Here is a 25,774-nt window from a genome sequence, read left to right on the forward strand (position 1 = left end):
TAAAGTTTTCTTTTCTGGTTTCTTTTCTTAAATCAAAATGGCAACAGAAGCAATGCAAGATCCCAATAGTGTATACTACATACACACATCTGAAAACCCTTATGCAGCAGTTGTATCTGACAAGTTTGATGGAGAAGGATATGCAGAGTGGAAAAGAGGTATTCTACTGGCTTTTGCAGTCAAAAACAAAGTTCGATTTATTGATGGTTCTTTGCCAAAACCAGCTATTAATCATGCTGATTATCAAGCTTGGGATAGGTGTAATAGCATGGTAATGGCATACTTACTCAGATCACTAAGTCCTACAATTGCCAAGAGTGTAGTGTTCCTCTCAACAGCAAGAGAAATCTGGAAAGATCTTGAAGAAAGATTCTCAGTAACATCAGGGCCACAATTTTATGGTCTGCAACAAAATTTGAGTGAAGTTTCACAGGGTGAAAGCAGCATTACAGATTTCTTTACCAAGATAAAAATGATTTGGGATGAGTTGAATAGTGCTAAGTCTGTCCCAGTTTGTGTCTGCACTGGTTGTTCCTGCAATGTCACCCAGAAGTTTATGCAAGACAAGGAAGAAGAGAGGCTGATTCAGCTGTTAATGAAGCTACATAAGAAACATTCTCAAGTAAGAACCAATATCTTGATGATGACACCATTACCAAGCATTGCTACTGCTTACAGATTGCTTATTCAAGATGAAAAACAACAAAAAATGTCTGATGATCAAGAAGTGAAACCTATGGCTTTTGCTATTGCTGATGACAGAAGGCAAACTTACTATAACAACAATACCAATAGAGTTTTTCAACCAAAGATATTGCAAGGTCCTGGAAATAGTAAATTTGCAGTATCAAATAAGAGAGTTGGGAATTCTTTCTTCTGCAACCATTGTAACATGGCAGGACATTCCATGGAAAAGTGTTGGAGGTTACATGGGTATCCTCCTGGTCACAGAGGAAAAAGATTTGCAGGAGTTCTCCATGGTTCAGATGATACACCAGCTGATGAAAATGTCACTCATATTTCTGAAGAGCAGTATCAGCAGTTCATGAGTTTGATCAACAAACAAGAGCAATCTGAACACACAGCTAATGTGGCAGGTACATGTCTTATTACATCTTTTAATACAAGGTGGATAGTTGACAGTGGAGCTACTGACCATATTTGTTCCAATCTGAATCTATTTCTTACTTATTCTGAGTTCAAAAAGGATGTTAAAACTATCACTGTAGCTGATGGTAAGAAGGTTGAAGTCAAACACATAGGTGATGTTAAAATTGGGAAAGATATTGTGCTCAAGAATGTTTTGCATGTGCCTAGTTGTCACTTTAATCTCATTTCCACTCATAAGCTGTGCAAAGATTTGTCATGTGATATTATTTTTACTCATGATAAGTGCTTGATTCAGGAACATTCTCAGAAAACTTCAGTGGTTCTTGGTAAGATAGATTCTGGTTTGTATGCTGTGATTGAGGGTGATTTGGAAACTGAAAGACTGGAGAACAACAAATCAAGTTCAGAAGTATTGATTACAGTCAGTGAGGACATCAAATTGTGGCATTTAAGATTAGGTCACTTGCCTTTTGATAAACTACATTTAGTGAATAAGTCTTTGCCATCTGTTGGTAGGAATTGTGACAGTTTTTGTCAAATCTGTCCTAGGGCAAAACAATGTAGACAGCCATTTCCTGTTAGTCAAACCAAAACTCAGCAATGCTTTGAACTTCTTCATATTGATGTATGGGGTCCATATAGAGTAAAAACTCATGACAATTGTACATTCTTTCTTACAATTGTAGATGATTTTTCAAGGAATACATGGACATTTTTGATGAAAAATAAGTCTGATTCTGTTGATATTTTGTCTAATTTCTAAATTTTGCTCAAACTCAGTATGGATCAAGAGTGAAATGTTTTAGAACAGACAATGCCAAAGAACTTTGTGAAGGTAGAATCCTGTCATTATATCATCAGTTTGGCATTAAGCATCAGAGAAGTTGCACAGATACTCCACAGCAAAATGGAGTAGTGGAGAGAAAACATAGGCATCTTCTGGAAACTGCTAGGGCTTTGTTTTTTCAATCTAGACTTCTAGTTAGATTTTGGGGAGAGTGTTTACTCACTGCTACTCACCTCATCAACAGAATGCCCCTTTCCAGTATCAACTTTGAAATTCCTTATGAAAAGTTGAATCATTCTCAGGTTGACCTGAATCATTTAAGGGTTTATGGATGCCTTGGTTATGTTTCAACAATAAAAGCTCATAGATCAAAGTTTGATCCAAGGTCTGTACCTTGTGTTTTAGTTGGGTATCCACCTGACCAAAAGGGTTACAAAATGTTGAATTTGGAAACCAAACAAATAATAATTTCCAGAGATGTACTCTTTCATGAAAAACACCTACCATTCCATATTTCAGCCACACAACATACAAACACAAGCCCAATATTTCTTCCTATTCATACACCATTTGATTTACAAACTGATTTTGATATTCCTGATGTTTTTAATACAGCAACACCCACTCCACAAACACCTATCTTAAACACAGACCCTGAACCACAAACACCTATCTTAAACACAGATCCTGAACCTGAACCTATTGAAACTCTTGAACCTCAACCACCTCCAGAAACCATTGCTACTGAACCAAATCCACCACTCAGACAATCCAACAGATCACATAAACCTCCAACTTGGTTGGATGATTATGTGTGTACAGTGTCTCATCTTGGTTGGTGTAACATTATCAGTTACAATGATCTACCACTCTTTCACAAAGCTTTAGCCACCCAAGCAACCAAAGTCACTGAACCTGTCAACTTTTTTGAAGCAAGTCAGTCTGCAGATTGGGTAACAGCAATGGACAAAGAGTTAGATGCTCTCAATTCTAACCAGACTTGGGAAATTTGTGTTCTTCCTAAAGGAAAAAAGGCCATTGGGTGCAAATGGGTTTTTAGGGTGAAATTGAAGAAAGATGGGTCTATTGAGAGGTTTAAAGCAAGGCTTGTGGCTAAGGGATTTACTCAGAAATATGGAGTAGACTATGAAGAAACTTTCTCACCAGTTGTCAAAATGGCCACTGTCAGATGTCTGATTGCACTTGCTGTTACTAAAGGCTGGACTATCTACCAACTAGACATCAACAATGCCTTTCTCCATGGTGACTTGACAGAGGAAGTATACATGAAAGTTCCTGATGGGGTTCCTAATCCAGAAAACAAAGTATGCAGGCTCAAAAAGTCCCTTTATGGCTTAAAACAAGCCAGCAGACAATGGTTTGCTAAGCTAACTTCAGAATTACTTCATCTTGGTTTCATTCAATCCAAGAATGATTACTCCCTTTTCATTAAAACACAAAACCAAACACATACCCTAGTTGCAGTATATGTGGATGACATATTGATTACTGGTCCAAATCACTCAGAAATTGTTGCCCTCAAGTCTCATTTGCATAACAAATTCAGCATCAAAGACTTGGGTGAACTGAGTTACTTCCTTGGTATTGAGATTTCCAGAGTTGAAAATGGAGTTTTTCTCACTCAATCTAAGTTTACTAGAGAGCTGCTGGCTGACTGTGGTCTAGATGTATCAAAATCTGCTAAAACACCTCTTCCTGTTAAACTCAAACTCACACTGACACTTGAGGATAACAATGCACAGATTGCTGATGTGTAAATAGTTTGTTACAGATTGCTGATGTGTAAATAGTTTGTTACAGATTCTAAGAGTTAGTTATAACTAACTCACTGCTGTGTTTGTTATCTTAGAAACTAGCACACTAGTATATAAGAAGATGTGTATTGCTGCTGTATAATGTAACAAACATTACCAGAATTCTGGAATTAATAAAATCATCTTCTTCTCTCTCAAACATAGCTCTAAACTTAGAAGTTCAACAGTATCAGTATGCACAAGTTTAGTAATCCGTCACAACAACTGCACCTTCCAATAAGGGGTTACCTTCGTACACCAAGGAGTATCTGGATAAACATATTATTTAGTCCTAAACCGACAGTGTAGGAAACAAGGCAGAAGGTAAACTATAGGTGGTGACACTTATAAGTTATAACAACAGCTTGAGAATGTAGAAAAGCCAGGATTCATAGGATGAAAGTTGTTTTAGGAATGCAGATTGCAGAAACATTAGGTTTTTAGGGAGTCATAGGCATGAAACATATGATAATGTATTAGATTCATAACATTCACCGTAAGCTTGAATGGAGAACATCAAACATAACATGTTCCAGCATGTTGAGCTTGAATAGCAGACTGATGTAAGCTTGAATGGAGAACATCAAATATAACCTGTTCCAGCATGTTCCAGCATGTTTCAGAAGGTATGTAGCTTTGGTTTTTGGCTACCTAGGGAATTTAATTACAGCTAATTTCCTATTTCCCAAAAGAGAACACATTCATATCAGAACTTTTCATATAAACTGAATTTATACAAATGAGCAAACTGAATTTACTCATTTATACAAATGAGCAAACTGAATTTACTCATTTATGCAAATGAGCAAACTGGATTTACTCATTTATGCAAATGAGCAAACTGAATTTACTCATTTGTCAAATGAGCAAAATTACATTCCATGAGGTTCATATCAACTTAGAAGACATCACACCTAGAATGGAGCATAGACATAGTCACATTTCTAGATAAAAACTTACCTGGATCTGCATTGCCTCAAACACCATGCCATTATCTTGTCAACTTGTCATGCAGTGTACATAACTTTTCACATTAGTCCTTATAATTTAAAAGAGTAGGTCACCTAATCACATACCAAACCGAAACAAAGTCAGCCCCGTCAGTGATACGGAGGGCAGCAGTAACTTCTGATGAGAAGTCCACGTGTCCAGGAGAATCGATGAGGTTGATAAGATAGTCATTGCCGGCACGCTCTCCCTTGAATGCAGCCAAAGCTTCATCTGTCATCTCATAGTACAGAGAAATTCTAGTGGACTTGATAGTGATACCACGTTCAGCTTCATCTGCACGGATATCAGTCATCCGAACATCACCGGCAGTTTCCTGGGCTATGATCCAGGCAGCAGCCACCAAAGAATCAGTCAGGGTGGATTTTCCTGTGAGATAAAATACAACAAGAGTTACGAGAACAGTCAGCAGAAAACAACAGAAACAACAACATTACCCAACAAATTAACAGTTTAAAAAACCATCCAAAAAATGGGTTAACCAATCTTAACCAATCTCAAAAATGGGTTAAGATTGAAAAGGGAAGCGGAGGTGGTACTGTGAGAGAGAGGAAGTATGTTCCTGCGATTAATACCGCCATATGGCAATTCGCACTAGATCCAAGATAGTAAACTAAGGCTAGCTTAATTAAGTGGCTGTCAGTTAGGGACTTATGATCTCAATATGAACTACCTAAACTAACTGGATAAACCGGTCATCAAGGCAGCTGAATTCATATGAATACTCTTACATGTGGATGTTTGCAAGGCCAGAACCATCCACACCAACAGACATCACATCTAGCAGCTCTAGCCCTATGAAGCACGGGGACGGCACTGGAGACCCGTTTCCCGTACCGGGGACGGGTACGGGTCGGGTACGCCCCGGATTCGTCCCCAGAACGAATCTGGAATCTGGGTACGTGGGCCGAAAATGGGTACGGCTGGGTACGGGGTGGGTACGCGGGTGGGTACGTATTTGGACAAAAACCAAGTACCCAACACCCATTAAGACCCAAATTCGAATTTTTAGGGTTTTTTCCAAATCTCTCTCACCTGGTTCAACTCTCTTCGGCTCTTCGTCTGAATCGTCTCTTCCTTGCCGCCGGCCACCAGCGAGGCCGGCCACCCTTCGCAGTCGCACCAGCGAGGCCGGCCACCCTTCGGCCTTCGCAAATCGCAATCACCCTTCGCAAACTCGCAGCAAGCCAGCAACTCGGGCTCGCAACTCGCAAGACTCGCAGCGACTCGGGCCCGCCGCCGTGACGCCGTCTCTTCTTCTCTCCTCGCCGCCGGTGAGGCGGTGACTCGCCGTCCCTTCTTCTCTCCTCGCAAGACTCGCAGCAAGGCCAGCAACTCGGTGAGTCACTCGTTACTCACTTCAGTACTCTTTTTCTTTTCTTTTTTCCTTTTTTTTTTCTTTTTGTTTTGTACTTTCGATTTCCTTTTGTTTTTGTATGAATGGGATTGTTTTGCACTTCACTACTTCAGTACTTCTCGTTCCTTTTTCTTTTCTTAATTAATTAGTTGAATGAATTAAATAATTAATTAGGAAACTTAATGTTTAAAATCTTAATTAATTAGTTGAGTGTTGAATTGTTGAATGGTTGTGTTGAATGCATTTGTTTATTTTTCATTTGATTAGGATCAATATGGATTCATCTCAATCTCAACAACAAAGTACTAATATTGGTAGTAGCACGGGTAGTGGGTCAATTGGTGCGGAATCATTGTCTAGTGAGGGTTCTCCTCCATTGTGGAGGTTTGTAACAAGAATTGAAAAACAAGGGGCGGTTGGTGGAACATGGAAATATCGATGTAATTTTTGTAATGAAAACCGAACATCTAGTTATTCAAGAGTTAGGGCCCATTTGCTTCAAATTAAGGGTCAAGGCATTGCATGTTGTAAGAAAGTGTCTCGTGCTGATAAACTTGAAATGCAAAAACTTGATGATGAATTTGAGAATAAGAAACTTGATTCGGGCCCTAGAGAAGTTCCTTTGCCTAGTGAATCTCTTTCTCATTTGGACTCCGATGCTATGTTCAAGAAAAGGAAGTATGAAAAATCACCAATTACTAGATGTTTTGGTATTGAAACTAGGGATCAATTGGATCAAGAGATTGCAAGAATGTTTTACACAGGAGGGTTGCCATTTAATCTTGCTAGGAATCCACACTATATGAGGTCCTATACTTTTGCTGCCACTCATAATATAGCAGGTTACAAACCTCCTGGTTACAATAAGCTTAGAACTACATTACTTGTGCAAGAAAAAGCTAATGTAGAGAGGCTAATGATTCCGCTAAAGTCAACTTGGAGAGAAAAAGGGGTGACAATTGTGACTGATGGATGGAGTGATCCAACAAGAAAACCTCTCATTAATTTCATGGCTACTTCTGGTAATGGTCCAATATTTCTTAAAGCTGTGAATTGTTTTGGTGAAATAAAAGATAAATTTTTCATTGCTAATCTCATGAAAGAGGTTATTCAAGAAGTGGGTCATCAAAATGTATTGCAAGTCATAACTGATAATGCAGCAAATTGCAAAGGGGCTGGGGAGCTAATTGAGAGTGAGTTTCCTCACATTTATTGGACACCATGTGTTGTGCATACCCTTAATCTTGCTTTGAAGAATATTTGTGCGGCAAGGAATGTGAGTAACAATTCTGAAACTTATGAAGAATGTAGTTGGATCACTGATATCCATGGGGATGCAATGGTAATTAAAAATTTCATCATGAACCACAACATGAGATTGGCTATCTTCCAAAAGTTTTCTCCTCTTAAGTTGCTTTCCGTGGCCGATACTCGCTTTGCCTCCATTATTGTGATGCTTAAGAGATTTAAGCTTATTAAACGAGGTCTTCAAGCCATGGTTATAAGTGATGAGTGGACTTCTTATAGAGAAGAAGACATGGGGAAGGCAAACTTTGTGAAAGACAAGATTGTGAATGATGATTGGTGGGACAAACTAGCTTACATTGTTGATTTCACAAAGCCTATCTATGACATGATTAGGCTTTGTGACACCGATAAACCATGCCTTCACTTAGTGTATGAGATGTGGGATTCTATGATTGAACAAGTGAAGCTTGAGATTTACAAGAAAGAAGGTCGTCCTAATTCGGAGTTTAGTCCCTTTTATCATGTGGTTTATGAAATCTTGGTAGCTCGTTGGGCAAAAAGCAACACTCCTCTCCATTGTCTAGCTCACTCCTTGAACCCGAGGTATATATTCTATTATTATTTGACATTTTCTTTATCTTATTATACTTATACGCAAATCTATAACTCTTTTTTTAAAAAAAATATTGAAGGTTCTATAGTGATGAATGGCTACTTGGTGATCAATCTAGAATTGCTCCTCATAGAGATGGTGAAATATCTCGAGAGAGAATGAAGTGCTTTCGTAGATTATTTGCACTTAATGATGATGTTGGTAAAGTGATGGAAGAATATGCTCAATTCTCTATGAAGAGTGGACCTTTTGAGGATTTAACTTGTATCTCAAGGATGCATTCTATGGATCCTAAGAGTTGGTGGGCAAACTTTGGAGCTCAAACTCCTCTCCTCCAATCTTTGGCATTTAAAGTGCTTGGGCAACCTACTTCATCATCTTGTAGTGAACGAAATTGGAGTACATATGCCTTCATTCACTCACTTAGGAGGAACAAGCTAAATCCAAGTCGTGCCCAAGATTTGGTTTACATTCACAACAATCTTCGCCTTTTATCAAGGAATTCCGAAGAATATGCGGAGCTTTATACAAAGATGTGGGATGTTGGTGGAGATGCATTTGATTCCTTGGAGGATGTTGGGTTTCTAGAGTTTGCGGAACTCTCACTAGATGAGCCGGATTTAGAAAATGTGTTGCTCGTTGAAGATTGATGTGCCTTGTCTAAGTTTTATCTACTATAAGACATTAAATTTAGTTTTTGTGTTTTTGTTATTTTGAACTTTGAACTATTTTTTTTGTTTTTGGTATTTTGAACTATTTATGTATGGATGTTTAATTTAGCTAAATTCTTGTTTTTTTTTTTTTTTTTTTTGCCGAATCCATGCCGTACCCGTTTTTTGCATTTTTGATTTTGCCGTTTTCCGTCCCCGTACCCGTCCCCGTATCCGTCCCCGTATCCGTCCCCGTACCCGTATCGGTGCAACCTAGGCTCTAGCAATCCTAAGACTCTCTCCTACACATAGAGTTGGATATCTTGACTGACTACACGCCCCAAACTAAGTCCTGCTATTCTTTCTACACCTGTTGACATTAATGGCTAAACAACACTGTAATTATCAACACAAGTCAAAGGAAAGAACTATAACCAACCTACTCAATTGCAGCAAATTTTGACAGGAACTACACATATTGAAGCACAAAATACTTTTAAGATAATCATCCAATCATAGTAGTTGATTGAGAAATGAGCAAAATTGAATCGAAATAATAAACACTTAAATTTGCTCATTTGCACAAAACAAAAATCAATTCGACCAAAATCAATCACAAAACCTACTTAATTGCACTAAAATTTGACGGGAAATTCATTACAATTTGACCTAAGTTCACTCAATCACAAAACCTATTTAATTGCACCAAAATTTGACAGAAAATTCAATACAATTCGACCTAAGTTAACTTATTATCTACAATTTGAAGAAACAATTAGAGAGAGAATGAACAACTAAACGAACAACAATAAATCATGAAATGAACATTAAATCTCAACAAAATTGCAATAAAACTGAAAATATAACCCTACAATTTACGTAAATCAGCAAAGAATCACTCACCACTTGCAACAGAGGAGACAACTCATAGATGATGGTATCGTAGAGATGATGACAGCGAGGTGGTTGCAGATGATGGAGGTGAGGAGAGAGAATCGCGAAGGAGAGCGACAATGGAGGAGAGAGAACACGGAGCTCTTGCCGCTGACAGGGAAGCACGAGGAGAGAGAAAATGGAGCAGTAGAATGAAAATATTTGCTTTTTATTTTTTGCAATATTTACGATTTTTCCATTACTATAACGCGAAAGTAAGAGCCTTAGAGCGGTTAGATCTGATCTTAGCGAACGCATGCGATCGCTTCTCATTCTTCTCATTTTAAGCACCCTTCTCATTTGAGTGTATATATATATAGGGTCCCCCTCTAATGAGAAGATCCTTATAATGAGAAGAATGAGAAGAGTTGTCCATCATTAAATCTGTTTAAATCCGACGACTTATATTCGCGTGTCATTAATGGCACAATGGTAAATGTGCCTTTGAAGAGAAACAAATTACTCCGTAGTTGACAGCTGGTCGGCCAAATGAACCATTAATTGTTCACGTGGATTTCTTCCTTCCTCAATTTTGTTTCTTCCATATTTAAACCCAGTCAAATAAAACTCACCCCCATTTTCTCTCTCCTCCATTTTTCTGTCTTTCTCCTCCATTTTCCTTTCTCCTCTATTTTTAACTCCTTTGCAATAAATAAATTATGCAACATGAGATCTTCCATTTCTTCTTTGTTACTAGATTTGGTTTTGGTGGGGTTCCATTGAAATCGTGATTGATTATGAAGCAAATTATAAGAGGTTGAAGCAAGCAAATTAAATATATGAATTAATATTATTGTTTTTGATTTTTTACTTAACTAGATTCTTATTACTGGGAAAAATGTTTTTTATTTTATGCTTAATTAGGTTCTTATTATTGGGCAAAAACTGAAATGAGTTTCTGAATTTTTTTTTCCATCAAAATGGCATATAGTTCAAAGAATAAAAGGGGACTTACAACAATGTCAATCTAGTCTGGAAGGAGAAGAAGGTGAGATTCAGAAAAATGGCCCAGTTTTTGTAATTAAAATAATTTGCTCATTTAGTATAAATGAGCAAATTTTTTTTACTCATTTAGTTTAAATGAGCAATTTTTTTTACTCATTTCGATAAATGAGCAAAAAAATTTACTCATTTCGTTAAATGAGCAAATTCTTTTACTTATTTCGTTTAAATGAGCAAAATTTTCATGTAGATGAGCAAAAAAGTGTTCGAATTAGAAAAAAAAAAAAACAAATCAGACGAGCAAATTTACAACATTGGAGATATATAGGAGACCCGCCTCTTTCTATAATTCTATCTCCTCCATCTTTCATTTTCAATAAGTATTTTCTCCCCTTCGTGGTTACTTCACATGAGTAAAAATGGAAGTTGGTTGGTTAAGCAATATTATGGTGGTGGTGGTACAACTGGTGGAAGGACGAGAGGAGAGACCGAGAGAGGAAATTGAATATGTAAGTTTTAAAGTTTTGAGTTCCATGATAACTTCAATTAATGAGAGGGGAGACAAAGATGAGCATATTGCAGCAACTGGGTACAAGTTACACAACACGTGGACTAATTTTAGGAAAAGCTACTACATAATTAAGTTGCAATTTATTTTTAAAGTAATCGTTACTCCGTTTGAAAGAACAATCAGTAACGCGGAAACAATTTGCTCCGCTAGATTGTGTTCATCGAAAGGCCGAGGTTCCTTCTCATTCTTCCCATTATAAGGTGTCTTCTCATTTGAGTGTATATATATATATATATATATATATACATATATATATATATATATATATATATATATATATATATATTGTGTGATGGAAAAAAAATCATTGACAAATTCATCTATCCCTTTTATTTCCACTTATCAGTATATGTAATTTTGGAAAAAAAAAAAAGTTCAATTGATCTTGCGCGCAATAGGTGCACGTTAATATTAACGTAAACCAAATTGTCACACGTGCGACATTTTAGTAGCCCTCCACCCCTGCCAAAATAAGAACAGGAGGAGAAAAAATTAAAAAAAAAAAACCCAAAACCAGAGGAGAGAGAGAACCTGATAAAATTTGCAAATTCAATCTCGATTTTCCGATCGAATTTGAAGAAGACTGAAGAAGATCCGAAGGCTGCCAAAAATCCAGATTGAAGAAGAGAAAACGAGATTGAAGATTCGCGATCGAATTTGCGACCGGATTCAAAAAGCGATAAAAATTCAGCGAATTCAATCTTGAATTTCCCTAATGCGATTGATCTTCACTCCAATTCGCAGAAGATCATCGTGTAGCCGTGTAGGTATCAGGTCTTGATTGTGATTCCTGTCACAATGGAGGCAGGTGAACAACAAATATGCAACCTTTTGTAGTCGATCAAATATCAATTTTGAGATTTTTCGTTTAATCTAATGCTTTTGCTGATGTTATCCCAGGCTCGTAGCAATGGATTTAAACAGCTGCAACTTTGTCCCATCTCGAAGGCACCCAGTTGCTACTTATAAGCAGGTAATATCCAACTCCTATTTGCTTTCATTGCTTCTACATTGTGCAGATGTATGTGCAATCTGTGATGATCCACTGTTGGGATCAGAGTTTATTGATCCTAAGGTATGTTGATTACTCGGATAATTGTCTACTTTTCGTGTTTCACTTGGTGTATGTGTATTTTAGTTAGACCTGGTTATCGGGCGGGGCGGGTCAGGGTCGGTGCGGGTCAAAAGAGGGTCGGGTATTGAAAGGGTCATTTTTAGCGGGTTGATAATAGGGCGGGTCAAAAGCGGGTCGCGGGTCAATAGCGGGTCATTAGTGGGCGGGTTAATAAGCGAGCAATGAAAAATGAAAAACAAAAGAACCATGTGCAAGTACAAGTAAATACGAAGCTATACACGTAATTTTTTATATCATTACTATTTTAATTTTCAAAATAATTGTAGTATAAGTTTGACCCTATAATGACCCTGTCCAATAAAGGCCCTGTCCAATAAGAGCCCTGCCCAATAAAAGCCCTATTAACTTGACCCTAACCCTATATCCATTGGACTACCCTGTCCAATAACCAGGTCTAATTTTAGTTTGACTATCTCCTGTTTGTCAGCTGAAAAAGTTGCTTGCTACTGAAGTTGGTGAAAGTTCTTAAATAAGGGACATCACTAATGTTGTTGAGAATATTATGTCTGTTTGGTTTGTTATGCTTGGAAATTTTGTGGTTTGTAATGTGATGCCTCAACTTTTTAACACAATATGAGACTACAATTCTTGCAATGCACTGTTAACACTACAAGTTTTAGACATTTCTAGAATTACTTGTTTCTTTACAACAATTTAAGCAAAAGATAAAGAAAAAGAAGAAAAACGCATGACAGCAAGGATTTTAAGTAAGCATCTTCAGATATTACATCTTATCGATTAAGTACATTCAGTTACAAAGATCCATAATCCAATATTTACAACATAAATGTGCGCAGTGTATACCTCTGAAAGCTTTATAGATACAGAGGTAGGCAAAATGGTGAAACAAAATGATAAAACAATATACATTGAAGAGGGGACAAGTCAATTAAGGGAATTGCTACATTCTTGTATTCTGTTAGAAAGGTTCTTCTGGCTTCAGAATGTTGTTATATTCCAAATGAATCATCTCTCCACCCCTTTACAGGATCAAACTTGCAGCGGTAGAAGCTGCATTCCAGATAGGTTGGTCAGTCATCAAAAATATTACATCAGCCATAACAAAATCAAATTACCTTACTGCACAAACCAAGGACACAAAAAAGATGTTTCTATTTTACTTTATTTACTTTAGTAAGGGGCCGAACTGAACTTTATTTACTTATTAGTTATTACTAGTGTGAGTTGATTTGGCTTTGGTTAATGGATCAGATGATACTGAATACTCCAAATAATAATACTTAGAGGCGCTATTCTGTTCACCTTAGCTTCAGTTGAACTTTGTCCCATCTTGAATCCCATCTTGAATCCACTCTATAGCATACTTATAAGTTATAATCAGGTAATATCCAAGTCCTTTTTGCTTTCATTGCTTTTATATTGTGCAGATGTATGTGCATTCTGTGAACATATGTAGTTTTCATAATAAATAAATAAGAACATGCTGGAATAGGATTTGCTATTCAGCTTCGCCTTTGCCAGCTACTTCCATTTTTGTATTCCTCTTTTGATGGCTATATATATTCTACATTGTGCGTTTTTTATTTTACATTTGTAAGCCTATTAGGACGAGCATCGTGCAACTTGCGCGGAGATGTAGGTTCAAATCCTACATAGGCTATTGGTTTTATAATGAAAAATAAATCGACATTTGAGGAAACTTTTACCTATTTTAGGTGACTTTATATCATTTCTCATTATATCTAACCAAAACACAACGTAATAGTAACCCCGGAAGTTAGCGTTCATGTAGTAAAAGTTAGGTAAACTGATATAAGATTTTTCTTAACTTTTACTACGCCAAAGCTAACTTTTACATTGATATTCTTAACTTTTACGGATTATATTAATATTCATAATTTTTCACTTAAGTGAAACCCCAAAAGTTAATATTAGCTTTTTTAGTGAAAAAAAAAAGTAAAAGTTAGTTTTTTTGCAATAAAAGTTAGCGTTCAAGTAGTAAAAGTTAGGTAAACTGATATAAGATTTTTCTTAACTTTTACATTGATATTCTTAACTTTTACGGAGTATATTGATATTCCGAATTTTTCATTTAAGTGAAACCCAAACAGTTATAATTAGCCTTTTTGAGTTAAAAAAAGTAAAGGTTAGTTTTTTTGCATTAAAAGTTAGCGTTCATGTAGTAAAAGTTAGGTAAAATGATAATATTTTTCTTAACTTTTACTACGCCAGAGCTCACTTTTACATTGATATTATTAAATTTTACGGATTATATTAATATTCATAATTTTTCAATCAAGTGAAACCCCAAAAGTTAATATTAGCCTTTTTTAGTAAAAACACTAGTAGAAAAAACCCCTATTGCAGCCCCCTTGTTGCAGCGTACATATATTAATACGCTTCAACAACCAGTAGGTCAACACGGGTCAAACCATTTAAAGGGTTTTTGCAGCGTACAAATTAATTGCCCCCTGCAAAAGAGTTTTTTGCAGCGTACATTGTAAAAGCCCCCTACAATAGCCCGTTACTTTACAGCGTACATGGTAAAAGCCCCCTACAATAGCATGTTGTAAATTTTTTTCGCTGCCACGTTTAATTCAGACCAAACATATCCTCTCAAAAATCTATACCAACTTCGAATTTCATAGCCCGCGCTCAGTTCTCCCTTCTTCTTCTCTATGCTTTCCCTGCGTCTCGCCCGTCGCCGGTGGTTCTCGCCAGTCGCCGGTGGGTCTATTTACCCGCCTCCTCGCCGGTGGTTCCCTGCTCGAAAAACCACCGCTGAAATTACTCCCTGCTCGAAAAACTACCGCTGAAATCAGTAGGTACGGCAAGCTACCTTGCTCGGCCGGTGGTTCCAAGGAATATGGTTGGCTCGCGAACAACGGTTCTCCATCAATCCTCGCCGCGGCAAGTAACTATTTTCCCTTTCCCCTCTTGAATTTCGTTTTCAGATTTAGGGTTTGTTCAAATATTTTTTTTGTTAATTTTTAGTTTTGGGGGTTCTAGGGTTAGTTCTTTTGATTATGATTTGTGTTTGATTGTTTTGGAATTACAGTGGGATTTTTATTTTATTTATGTCTTTTGCTTTTCGATCTGGAAAATTGTGAACAGGACGACAGATTTAGTTTGAAATTTTTGGATTAATTTCGGGAATTTGAGCGTTTTTTCGGGGATGTTTCATGAACAATTATGCTTTTTATTTTTTCTTCCTGATCTGAAAGTTAATCTTTTTGAAATTTTCTGCTGCTACTAAACTGAGCTCGGGAATCAATAGCATCTTATGCGCTGGGATTTTAGAAACTCTTGTTATTTTTGGTATTTATTATGAATTTTATGAATTTGTTTCTGACTTGGATGATTTTGGAGTTAGTGGAACACAACTGAGGATATGTAATTTGGTTGAGGAATCATGTTGGTTAGAAATGGGTAGCTGCAGTAGCTCGAATTCAGTGTTATTCTAAATAAGTTGAGCTAATAGTATAATTTGTTTGATTGGATGTGGTGGATTTTGTTAGAAAAAAGTTGGGGTGAATTTGATAACACTTCATTTGTTTCGTGCTATTGAGTATATGGTTATTGGCCACTTGTTCACTTCTGTTGCATAATTCTTGTTTTGCAGTGTTGTCACCATTCATGTTCAGGGAAAAGATCTAAAATCTGGAGCAACCTCACATGGAAGTCTGCATTTGGTAGATCTTGCTGGTAGTGAAAGAGTTGACAGGTCTGAAGCAACTGGAGATAGGTTGAGGGAAGCATAGCATATCAATAAATCACTATCAGGTTTAGGGGATGTTATCTTTTCACTTTCTCAGAAAAACCCCCCATGTACCTTACAGAAATAGCAAGCTTACGCAGGTTCTTCAAGCGTCTCTAGGTAAATTTTTTCTTTTCTTTTCTTTTCCTTTGGGTCATTATAACTTATTCTTTGAACCTAAATTCCTCTCCCCAATGTTCTATATATGACTTGCCTCATGTTGCTAACTGAATCTTGATAGTTTGATACTTACCATTAATATTTTAGGTGGTCGAGCAAAGACACTTATGTTTGTTTTAACCTGATGTTAGTTCGTACTCTGAATCATTAAGCACTTTAAAGTTTGCTGAAAGGGTGTCCGGTGTTGAGCTGGGTGCTGCTCGGAGTAGCAAAGAGGGCAGAGATGTCAGAGAATTAATGGATCAGGTGGTTGTTTGTGACCTTATACATGCATGTTGCTTACTTTAATGCATGGCTTACTCTGAATGACTTAAATGAAGTACTATAACTGGCTTGTTTTACCGGAGAATATTCGTTTGGGTATAAAATCTTTATCTTTTTTTACTAAAAATATTAAAATAATAGGATTTTGAATTGATAAATGCAATTTAAAAATGGTATTAAACAAAACTTCGTAACAATCAGGCTTTTCATACATTTAAATTTAATTACTCTGTAATTGTTTTGATATTTTTAGTTTCACTCGTAGTTATTTATCCATAATTCTAAAGCTAAAAGTTACTCTATATCTATTTAACATGAAAGGTTAGCGTTCATGTAGTAAAAGTTATGTAAAATGACATAAGATTTTTCTTTACTTTTACTACGCCAGAGCTAACTTTTACATTAATATTCTTAACTTTTACGGATTATATTAATATTCATAATTTTTCACTTAACTGAAACCCCAAAAGTTAATATTAGCCTTTTTTAGTGAAAAAGGAGTAAAAGTTAACTTTTTTTGCATTAAAAGTTAGCGTTTAAGTAGTAAAAGTTAGGTAAACTAATATAAGATTTTTCTTAACTTTTACTACGTCAAAGATAACTTTTACATTGATATTCTTAACTTTTACGGAGTATATTGATATTCCGAATTTTTCACTTAAGTGAAACCCCAAAAGTTATAATTAGCCTTTTTGAGTAAAAAAAAGTAAAAGTTAGTTTTTTTGCATTAAAAGTTAGCATTCATGTAGTAAAAGTTAGGTAAAATGACATAAGATTTTTCTTAACTTTTACTACGCCAGAGCTAACTTTTACATTAATATCTTAACTTTTACGGATTATATTAATATTCATAATTTTTCACTTAAGTGAAACCCCAAAAGTTAATATTAGCCTTTTTTTTAGTGAAAAAGAAGTAAAAGTTAGCTTTTTTGCATTAAAAGTTAGCGTTCAAGTAGTAAAAGTTAGGTAAACTGATATAAGATTTTTCTTAACTTTTACGGAGTATATTGATATTCCTAATTTTTCAATTAAATGAAACACCATAAGTTAAAGTTAGTATTTTTGAGTAAAGAGAAATATAAGTTGGATTTTTTGCATTAAAAGTTAGTCTTTATGTAGTAAAAGTTAGGCAAACTGATATAAAACTTTATTAACTTTTACTACATTAGGGCTAACTTTTATATCGATATTCTTAACTTTTACGTTGATATTCCTAACTTTTTATTTAAGTGAAATATCAGAAGTTAAAGTTTGTTTTTTTGTGTAAAAAGTTAAAGTTGCCTTTTCGCTTTAAAAGTTAGGCAAACTAATATGAAGAAATTCTCAACTTTTACTACACCAAGGCTAACTTTTATATTGTTATTCATAATTCTTCACTTAAGTGAAACCTCGAAAGTTAAAGTTAGTCTTATTGAGTGAAAAAATTAAAGTTAGCCCTTTTGTATTAAAAGTTAAGTTTCGTGTAGTAAAAGTTAGGTAAAGTGATATAAACTTTTCTTAACTTTTACTATACCACGGCTAACTTTTATAATGATACTCTTAACTTTTCGGTTAAGTAAAACCTCGGAAGTTAAAGTTTGTCTTATTGAGTGAAAAGATTAAAGTTAGCCTGTTTGCATTAAAAGTCAAGCTTCGGGTAGTAAAAGTTAGTTAAACTGCTATAAAACTTTTATTAACTTTTAATACACTAAGGCTAACTTTTATATTGATATTCTTAACTTTTATGTTGATATTCCTGAGCGATTTCCGTCAATATTGCACAAAGATAAGTTAATTCCCAAAATACGTTACTTTTTTTGTTAATTCCCACCATACCGTCCACGTCAGCAAGGGAGAGAGAAAACTATTTTTTTTTTCCGGTTCAACACTAAACCGCTATCTGAGATAGCGGTTTGATTTAGAACTAAACCGCTATCTCAGAATGCGGTTTATACTACTTAACCGCATTCTAAGATAGCGGTTTAGTTCAAAACCAAACCGCTATCTCAGATAGCGGTTCATAATGCCCCCTGCATCCAAGCTTGCAGTTTCCAGTGTTCAGCCAGAAAATGGGCTGAGATCTTCTGCCAAATAGTCCAACTCCAACAACCTGTAAACAAATCCAAGATCTCCAACAACGTCTATAATCCAACTCCAACGTCTGTAATCCAACTCCAACAACCTCCACAAATCATACCAACCAACCAAACCATAACACTTATGCAACAAAATAGAAGAGTGCAAACAAAAAATTTCCAAAAGTTCAATCGTTCCAATAATGACACATGAGTTTCTAAAAGTTCTAAAAGTTCCAATACTAGCAAAAAGAACAAAAGATTACACAAAATTTCTAATGTAGCTCAAATCTAAGTTCTACGTTGTTTCTTTGAATGCTCGGACGATGAAAATGAGGACTCATCCTCCTCGGCAATTGGCTCGGGACGTTGACTAGGAGAGCAACCCTTTTGTCGCCGGTAAGTGAGAAGCTGCAAAGGAGGAGATGAAATAACTTGTGATGCTGGCGGAGATGCAGGAGGAGTAAGAGGTGGAGGGCGTGGAGAAGGTGGTGGTGGAGGGCGTGGAGAAGGTGGTGGTGGAGGGTGTGGAGAAGTAAGTGCTAGAGGGCGTAGAGGAGGAGTAAGTGGTGGAGGGCGTGCACGTGGTGGTCGAAAACCACACCCTCGAGAAACATGTGAGGTGGAGGTGTCGGGTGTACACTGAGACGAGGCTAAATCATATTGTTGGAGGATATGTTCTTGCCCCACTCTTGATAAGGTCTCAATGCAAGAGGAACTCAAATTGCGTAACGTATCAAGAGTGAGAGGAAGGGCCAAACTGGGAGGTAACTCTAACGCAGAATCCACAGCTCGAGTGCATCTTGAGGCAAGATCAGCCAATGCATGTGACTACAAAAAAGAATGTGAAACAATAATTAGAATTCAACATTAGTTATGAATATAAACAATATACATGAAAATGGAACAAGGATTAATTTACCAAAATAATATCAGAGGAAGACGGCTGATAATGAGTGGTGGGGGGTGATCGTGTAACAGGAGTAATGAGGAGTCTCGTGATGCTACAATACCAATCCATATACTCCTTCATCCTCTCACGATGACCGGCAAAAGGAGTGCCTTGAACAATCCGACTCTCACGATCACGCCACTCCTCCACATATTTGCGATGCATCTCTTCAAACTTCTTGTTTTTATGCCGTCGATCCACATTATGAAGATCAACACTCGTGTCACACGCAACGGGAACTGATTGTTCCAATCCAAACTGACGCATCACTCGATTTGGGTAGTGGTACTCAACAATGTCAAAGCAAATCAACGGTACAACTGAGCGCCATATATCTCTATCACATCTACAAATCTCGGGTAGTAAACCAAGTACCGTCTCTGAATATGGCTGCCAAGTCATCTACAATAAGTAAAAAGTGAGTATTTAGGCAATTTTAGGTGAAATTAAGCAATTTTAGGCTATTTTGGACAATTCTAGGTGAATTTAAGCCTTTAGGTGTGATTTTTAAGCTATTATAGACTATGTTAGGTGAACTTAAGCGTGTTTAGGTGTATTTAGGCTATTTTTGGTGGATTTAGGCTAATTAAGGTGAATTGAAGCTATTTAAGGCGATTTTAGGCCATTTTAGGCGAACTTAAGCCTTTTTAGGCAATCTTTGGTGAATTTAAGCTATTATATGCCATTTTAGGTGAATTTAAGCTATTTTAGCCTATTTTAGGTGAATCCAAGCTATTCTAGACTATGTTAGGTGAATTTAAGCTAGTTTAGGCCTTTTTATGCTATGTTTGGTGGATTTAGGCTAATTAAGGTGAATTGAAGCTATTTTATGCGATTTTAGCCTTTTTAGGCAATTTTTGGTGAATTAAGGGAATTTTTAGACAATTTTTGGTGAATGTAGGCTATTTAAGACAAAAATAGCACAAATTTACCTAAATTAACCTAAATTAACCTAAATTAACATAACTTTATCTAAGTAGAATCGAGGGAGCTCAAATTGACGTTCGTTGACTTAATTGACCTAAGTTGACCTAACTAGTTGAATTAATCACAATTTAGACCAAAGTTGACCAATGTTGACTTAAATTGACCGAAGTTGACCTAACTAGTTGAATTTAGGCAATTTTAGTTGAATTTAGGTCAATTTATGCTATATTAGTTGAATTTAGGTCATTTTATGGTTTTTTAGTTGAATTAATCACAATTTAGACCAAAGTTTACCAAAGTTGACTTAAATTGACCAAAGTTGACCTAACTAATTGAATTTAGGCTATTTTAGTTGAATTTAGGTCAATTTATGTTATTTTAGTTGAATTTAGGTCATTTTATGCTTTTAACTTGAATTAATCACAATTTAGACCAAAGTTGACTTAAATTGACAATTTAGACCAAAGTTGACTTAAATTGACAATTTAGACCAAAGTTGAACTAGTTGACTTTAATGCACCTACATTGACAAAAATTGACCAAAGTTGACCTAACTTGAAACAAAAGAAGCATTTGAGTAATTAGTAAGGTGAGATATTAAATACCTGTGTCTCCTTTTGATGGTCAAGTGCATCCCTAAAGAAAGAGAGTCCACTAGCTGTATGGCCACATGAAAAGCGAACCCTAAGCCAACTAACAAAACAAGTAAAGTAAAGTGTTAGTAAAGTAAAGTGTTAACAAATTACTTGATTTATCGAAGTAGTAATGAGTAGTTAAACAAATAAGTTACCTGCATGCTAAGGGGTCCACTCCACGCTGATGCTGAGTACCAAGAATAGATGGATCGTCGACCTCAATAGGATGCCCTGGGTCAGGAGGTGGAGCATCGCGAACTCTCGAAATCCTCGGACGACCAATGTGAATATGCTCCCATGACCATAACTGCAGAAGTATAAGTGGACCACCAATGTCACGGGATCGTCTACGAGCGGCTCGACACATCTGTCGATACAAATAAGCAAGGGTCGCACTCCCCCAGCTGTATGTCCCAGCTCTACGCAAGTCGCGAATCAATGGCAAGTAGACGAGCTGCACGGCATCACCGCTCTTATCAGCAAACAAAATGGACCCCATAAGTGCAAGAATATATGCTCGGCTAAACCTCTCATAAACAATATCAGCAGCGTCATCAGGGGGGCCCTGACTGAAGTGTCGCCTCAACCAAGTCATCCTCAATGATGAACCCTGGAGAACAGGTTTTCCATCATCACCAGGCTCTGGTCGTATCCCTAACAACTCCTCGACTAAAGCTGACCACACCCCAGTACCATCCCCTGTGACAGGAGCCCCATGAACTCTGAGCCCCAACAAAACAGCGACATCCTGCAGAGTAATAGTAGCCTCACCAACAGCCAAATGAAAAGTGTGCGTCTCCTGTCTCCATCTCTCAATCAATGCTGTGATCAAAGACCTATCTAAGGCTAATCCACCACCAACCAATCTATGTACACCATAGAACCCTGCTAATCTAACAAACTCCAAGACTCGATCATGTATCACCCACTCTCCTAAACCAAGCACGTGCTCCCGACACGTCAAAAGCCTATCCATACCCCCTCCCCAAACATCCTCACTCCTATGCTCCGCCTGCAACGTCAAAACCGAAGTATCACGTGGGCCGGGATGGACCGTCGGCTCCATGAGACTTGAAAAAGAAGTTTATTAGAAATCGTAAAATCACACGTCAAAAGAAATATATGCACAAAAATTAAACTTAGAATCACACATCAAGAGAAACATAAACTGAGTTTATTACCCCGATGATCCAACACCACCCCTAGCTGCACAAGTTTTCTTATTATGCCCTTGACGTCGACAAATGCTACATGATTTTACATTGACACTGCGTCGAGCACTCGAATCCATCTCATTAGGGTATCGAGACGACTTTGGGCGTCCCACACCACGCCGTTTACTAGCATCAGCAACTATTCTCACCCCAGTATAATGAGGCCAATAGGGAACATCAGGAAGTGGATGAAAGCTCTTCAAGTATGTTTGCCTATACTCGACAGTGGTAAAGAAAGGATCAACGAAAGCAGCATAAGATAAGCTGCGAGAACGACAAACCGCAAGCACATGGGAGCATGTCAACTTGTAGATTTTTAATTTCTCACAAGTGCAAGTTTTGGCTACAAGGTTAACAGTGTGTACGTTACCACCTTTACCTGAAGCCCTGCCTCCTCGTCCAGTTGTAACCTCAAATAGCCCCATCTCATGATCAAAGGCTTGGACCTCGTGAGCACCAGATTTTGCCATGTTCATTTCAATTGTTGTTGTGGCCTTCTCAACGAAATCGTGGCCTTCTTCAATTCTCCTTTTACCCCAACCTCGTCTTGTAACAAAGTAGGAGTTCACTCGGTAAAACGTCATCCGAACAAGGGCGGTTATCGGCAAACAACGAGCACCTTTCATCACCCCATTAAAAGCTTCGGACATGTTTGTGGTTTTCACGCCATATCTAAAACCACCATCATGGTGGATCGACCACCGATGAGAAGAAATATCCATCAAGTACTTATGAGCTTCAACATTCAATTCACCAATTCTTCCCAAGTAGTAATCAAACTTCTTTCTTTGACGAGCATCTGCGGCTTTTCCGAAAAGGTTCTTCACATAAGCATTCTTGAACTGAGTGTTGACATTAGAGGCAAGGTGACGAGTACAAAATCGATGGTGGGCACGCGGCTCCTCCCACCCACTATTGACCTCATTCATTGTTTGCAAAATCCCTACATGTCTATCAGAAATGACACATAAACCTTCCCTCTGAGTAACTAAATGCCGAATGCATTTCATGAACCATTTCCAACTCTCACCATTTTCACTTTCAACAATAGCAAAAGCAAGAGGGAACAATTGAGAATTCACATCTGTACCCATGGCTATGAGTAACGTGCCCTTGTACTTACCATACAAATGAGTTCCATCTATGGTGATTAGGGGTCGACAGTGCTTAAAACCATCGATGGAAGGCTTGAATGCCCAAAACACTCTAAAAAAAATGTGAACAGAAGGATCTTCATTAGAAGCCAAGGTACACCATTCCACGACGGTTCCTGGATTAGATTCTTTCAATGCTTGCATGTACCTAGGCAACTCTTCGTAAGATTGCTCCCAATCACCAAAAATGCTTGCAATAGCCTTTTGTTTCGCTGACCAAGCTCTCTTGTAAGTGATGGTATACTTAAACTTGACTTTCACCGCTTGCACAATAACACGGATTTTCAAAGAAGGATCGGCACGAATAAGATCTTTTATCTCATTGCATACAAAATCAGAGGAGAGAAGAGGATGATCGATTGAGTTTATGTCACCCAAACAATTACTTGCATGGGGGCCATTATACCTCACAATTCTGAATGAAGCAAGACAAGGATCCTTGATTGCACGTAACCTCCATGAGCATTTGCATGAACTCTTTCTTTACACTCAACTACGTATTTTGTGGGCTCACTCTCCAACACCTTAAATGAATGATTTTTAGCTATGGAATAACCTTTGACTATGTCTTTCAATTGCGTCAAAGAATCAAACTCTTGCCCAATAGCAAATTCACCATCGAAAGAGTGGTTGTTGGACCAAGTCCTCCAAGAATCAAGCAAAATCGGATCCAACTCTGCAACATTGTTGAAAATTTGAGATGGAGCGCTTTCTCTTATAGCTTTGTCATTAGCATCTTGTGTATCTTCATCTTCATCAACATCACTATCCACCCCAACCGCTTCATCTCCAAAAAAATCAACACATATTTGATCTAGAGAATCGAAAAGTATCATAGATGGATCACCATTTGTAGCTTCTACATGTGGTGTTTGAGTTCGAGAAGTGAGCTCTGAAATGTGTTCACTAGCATATTGTTCATCCATAAGCATTCTTGTGAATGAACCCGTTAACCCACTTTGATTTGTCAAGGGCAAGTAGGGAAATGGACTCGCCCATGAATCCATTTCATGAAAGGATTCCAAGTGGGATTGAGTTTCGGGTTGCTTTGGAAGTTGCTCGATGAACAATTGCATTGTGGTTGATTGTGTTTGAGACATAGCAATCAACATTGCTTTTAAAGAATTGTCATCATCCAACGGAATGGCTTCATATGAACCGGACATCATTGGATACCTCATTAGTAGCTTCAACTCCACATATCTCGAGTCACATCTCATAAGATCATAAACCTTACTCAAAACCTCATCATAACTCATTTGACAATAGACAAACCCAAATTTTCGCTCTCCTCCTTTATATGTAACATCACCGCTACTTTGCAAAATTTCCCCTCCCCAATGACAATAAATAGGATAGTCTGGCAACTCCATATTCTAAACAAAAAATAATATGATTAATAATATGAAATCCCTAATTTGGGCCATCATAATCTGATTTCAATTCAATTGAACTTGAAAAACTGAAGACTAAAATTCCAAATTGAAAAACTCAAGAGCTTAAAACGAATCAAAGATCAGAAATAATTCAAAAAAATAAAAATTACAGCATAATCACTTTAAAATAATATAATTCATAACATCGCTATCTCAAAAAGCGGTTAGATATACGTTAACAATAAAAAAAATTACAATTAATTCAGGGTAATCATATCATAAACTCATCAATCAAACATAAGCATGATCTTCCTAATAACATCATCAAACAAACCTAAACATAGCAACGATTATTACTGAATTAATAATTAGCTTCAAATATATTAATTCAAAAAAAAATTAGGGCTTACCTGATTTCGAACCACCGACGACCGGTGGTGGGTGAGAAAGAAGCTCGACGGCTTTGGTGGCTGATGAGGAGGCTCGACGGCTAGTGGTGGTGAGGAAGAGGTCCGACAGCCGGCAAGGGCTGAGGAACAATTTCGAAACGGAGGAACGATGGAGAAGGGTGAGAAAGAGACTCGAGAATCCGTTGTGGGTGAGGAGGCTCGACGCGACGGCCGGAGGTAGGGCGAGGAATGAGGTCGGCTAACGGCGAGCCGGCCGGTGGAGAGAGAAACAGGGACGACGGCGGGTTAACCGCAGGACGACGGAGACAGAGAGAGAGACGCAGAACAAAGCGGGATTTTTTTTGTGCTTTTGATTTTTTGAATTTGCTTCCTGGAGGTAAGTGATAAGTGGTAAACCGCTATCTGAGATGGCGGTTCATTAAACAGGAGCCGCTATCTGAGATGGCGGTTCATTAAACAGGAACCGCTATCTCAGATAGCGGTTAACCCCCATGAACCGCTATCTCAGATAGCGGTTTTGCGCTGCTTATTTAAAAAAAAAAAAGACCGGTTCACTATGCTGACGTGGACGGTATGGTGGGAATTAACAAAAAAAGTAACGTATTTTGGGAATTAACTTATCTTTGTGCATTATTGACGGAAATCGCTCGATATTCCTAACTTTTAACTTAAGTGAAACCTCATAACTTAGGTCGCAACTTGGAAGCATGTAGGCTATGCGG

At 37.4% G+C, this 25,774-nt stretch overlaps 2 protein-coding genes and 1 long non-coding RNA gene across 4 annotated transcripts; 2 read left to right on the forward strand and 1 right to left on the reverse strand.

Moving 5' to 3' along the window:
• Positions 1–5,579: 5,579 nt before the first annotated feature.
• On the forward strand, positions 5,580–8,822 carry LOC130469960 (uncharacterized). Its single transcript, XM_056839508.1, has 3 exons — positions 5,580–6,058; positions 6,344–7,927; positions 8,017–8,822. The coding sequence occupies exons 2-3, from the start codon at positions 6,351–6,353 to the stop codon at positions 8,585–8,587; spliced, it is 2,148 nt and encodes a 715-aa protein (XP_056695486.1). The 5' UTR covers positions 5,580–6,058; positions 6,344–6,350; the 3' UTR covers positions 8,588–8,822.
• A 2,652-nt stretch (positions 8,823–11,474) lies between these two features.
• Positions 11,475–16,588, forward strand: LOC110775553 (uncharacterized). Of its 2 annotated transcripts, none has more exons than XR_002529802.2 (4): positions 11,475–11,841; positions 11,934–12,006; positions 15,752–16,006; positions 16,198–16,588. It is a non-coding gene; the product is annotated as an uncharacterized lncRNA (long non-coding RNA). The 2 variants fall into 2 exon arrangements; XR_002529801.2 differs by having other exon boundaries at positions 11,477–11,841; positions 16,154–16,582.
• A 1,779-nt stretch (positions 16,589–18,367) lies between these two features.
• On the reverse strand, positions 18,368–25,399 carry LOC110775552 (formin-like protein 6). Its single transcript, XM_056839509.1, has 4 exons — positions 25,053–25,399; positions 19,307–19,738; positions 18,725–19,215; positions 18,368–18,626 (listed from the first exon to the last, which is right to left on the reverse strand). Exons 2-4 carry the CDS (start codon positions 19,736–19,738, stop codon positions 18,368–18,370), a joined length of 1,182 nt encoding a protein of 393 aa, XP_056695487.1. The 5' UTR covers positions 25,053–25,399.
• Between the last annotated feature and the right edge of the window lie 375 nt (positions 25,400–25,774).

This window comes from Spinacia oleracea, chromosome 3 (assembly GCF_020520425.1).
Source record: "Spinacia oleracea cultivar Varoflay chromosome 3, BTI_SOV_V1, whole genome shotgun sequence".
Lineage (NCBI taxonomy): Eukaryota > Viridiplantae > Streptophyta > Magnoliopsida > Caryophyllales > Amaranthaceae > Spinacia > Spinacia oleracea.

Coding starts and splice junctions, on each gene's coding strand:
- LOC110775552 (XM_056839509.1), bottom strand. CDS start 19,738: ATGACTTGGCAGCCATATTCAGAGACGGTACTTGGTTTACTACCCGAG. Junction 19,216..19,306: donor CTTCCTCTGATATTATTTTG/GTAAATTAATCC, acceptor TCTTTTTTGTAG/TCACATGCATTGGCTGATCT. Junction 18,627..18,724: donor CCAATTGCCGAGGAGGATGA/GTCCTCATTTTC, acceptor TCTTTTTGCTAG/TATTGGAACTTTTAGAACTT.
- LOC130469960 (XM_056839508.1), top strand. CDS start 6,351: ATGGATTCATCTCAATCTCAACAACAAAGTACTAATATTGGTAGTAGC. Junction 7,928..8,016: donor GCTCACTCCTTGAACCCGAG/GTATATATTCTA, acceptor AAAATATTGAAG/GTTCTATAGTGATGAATGGC.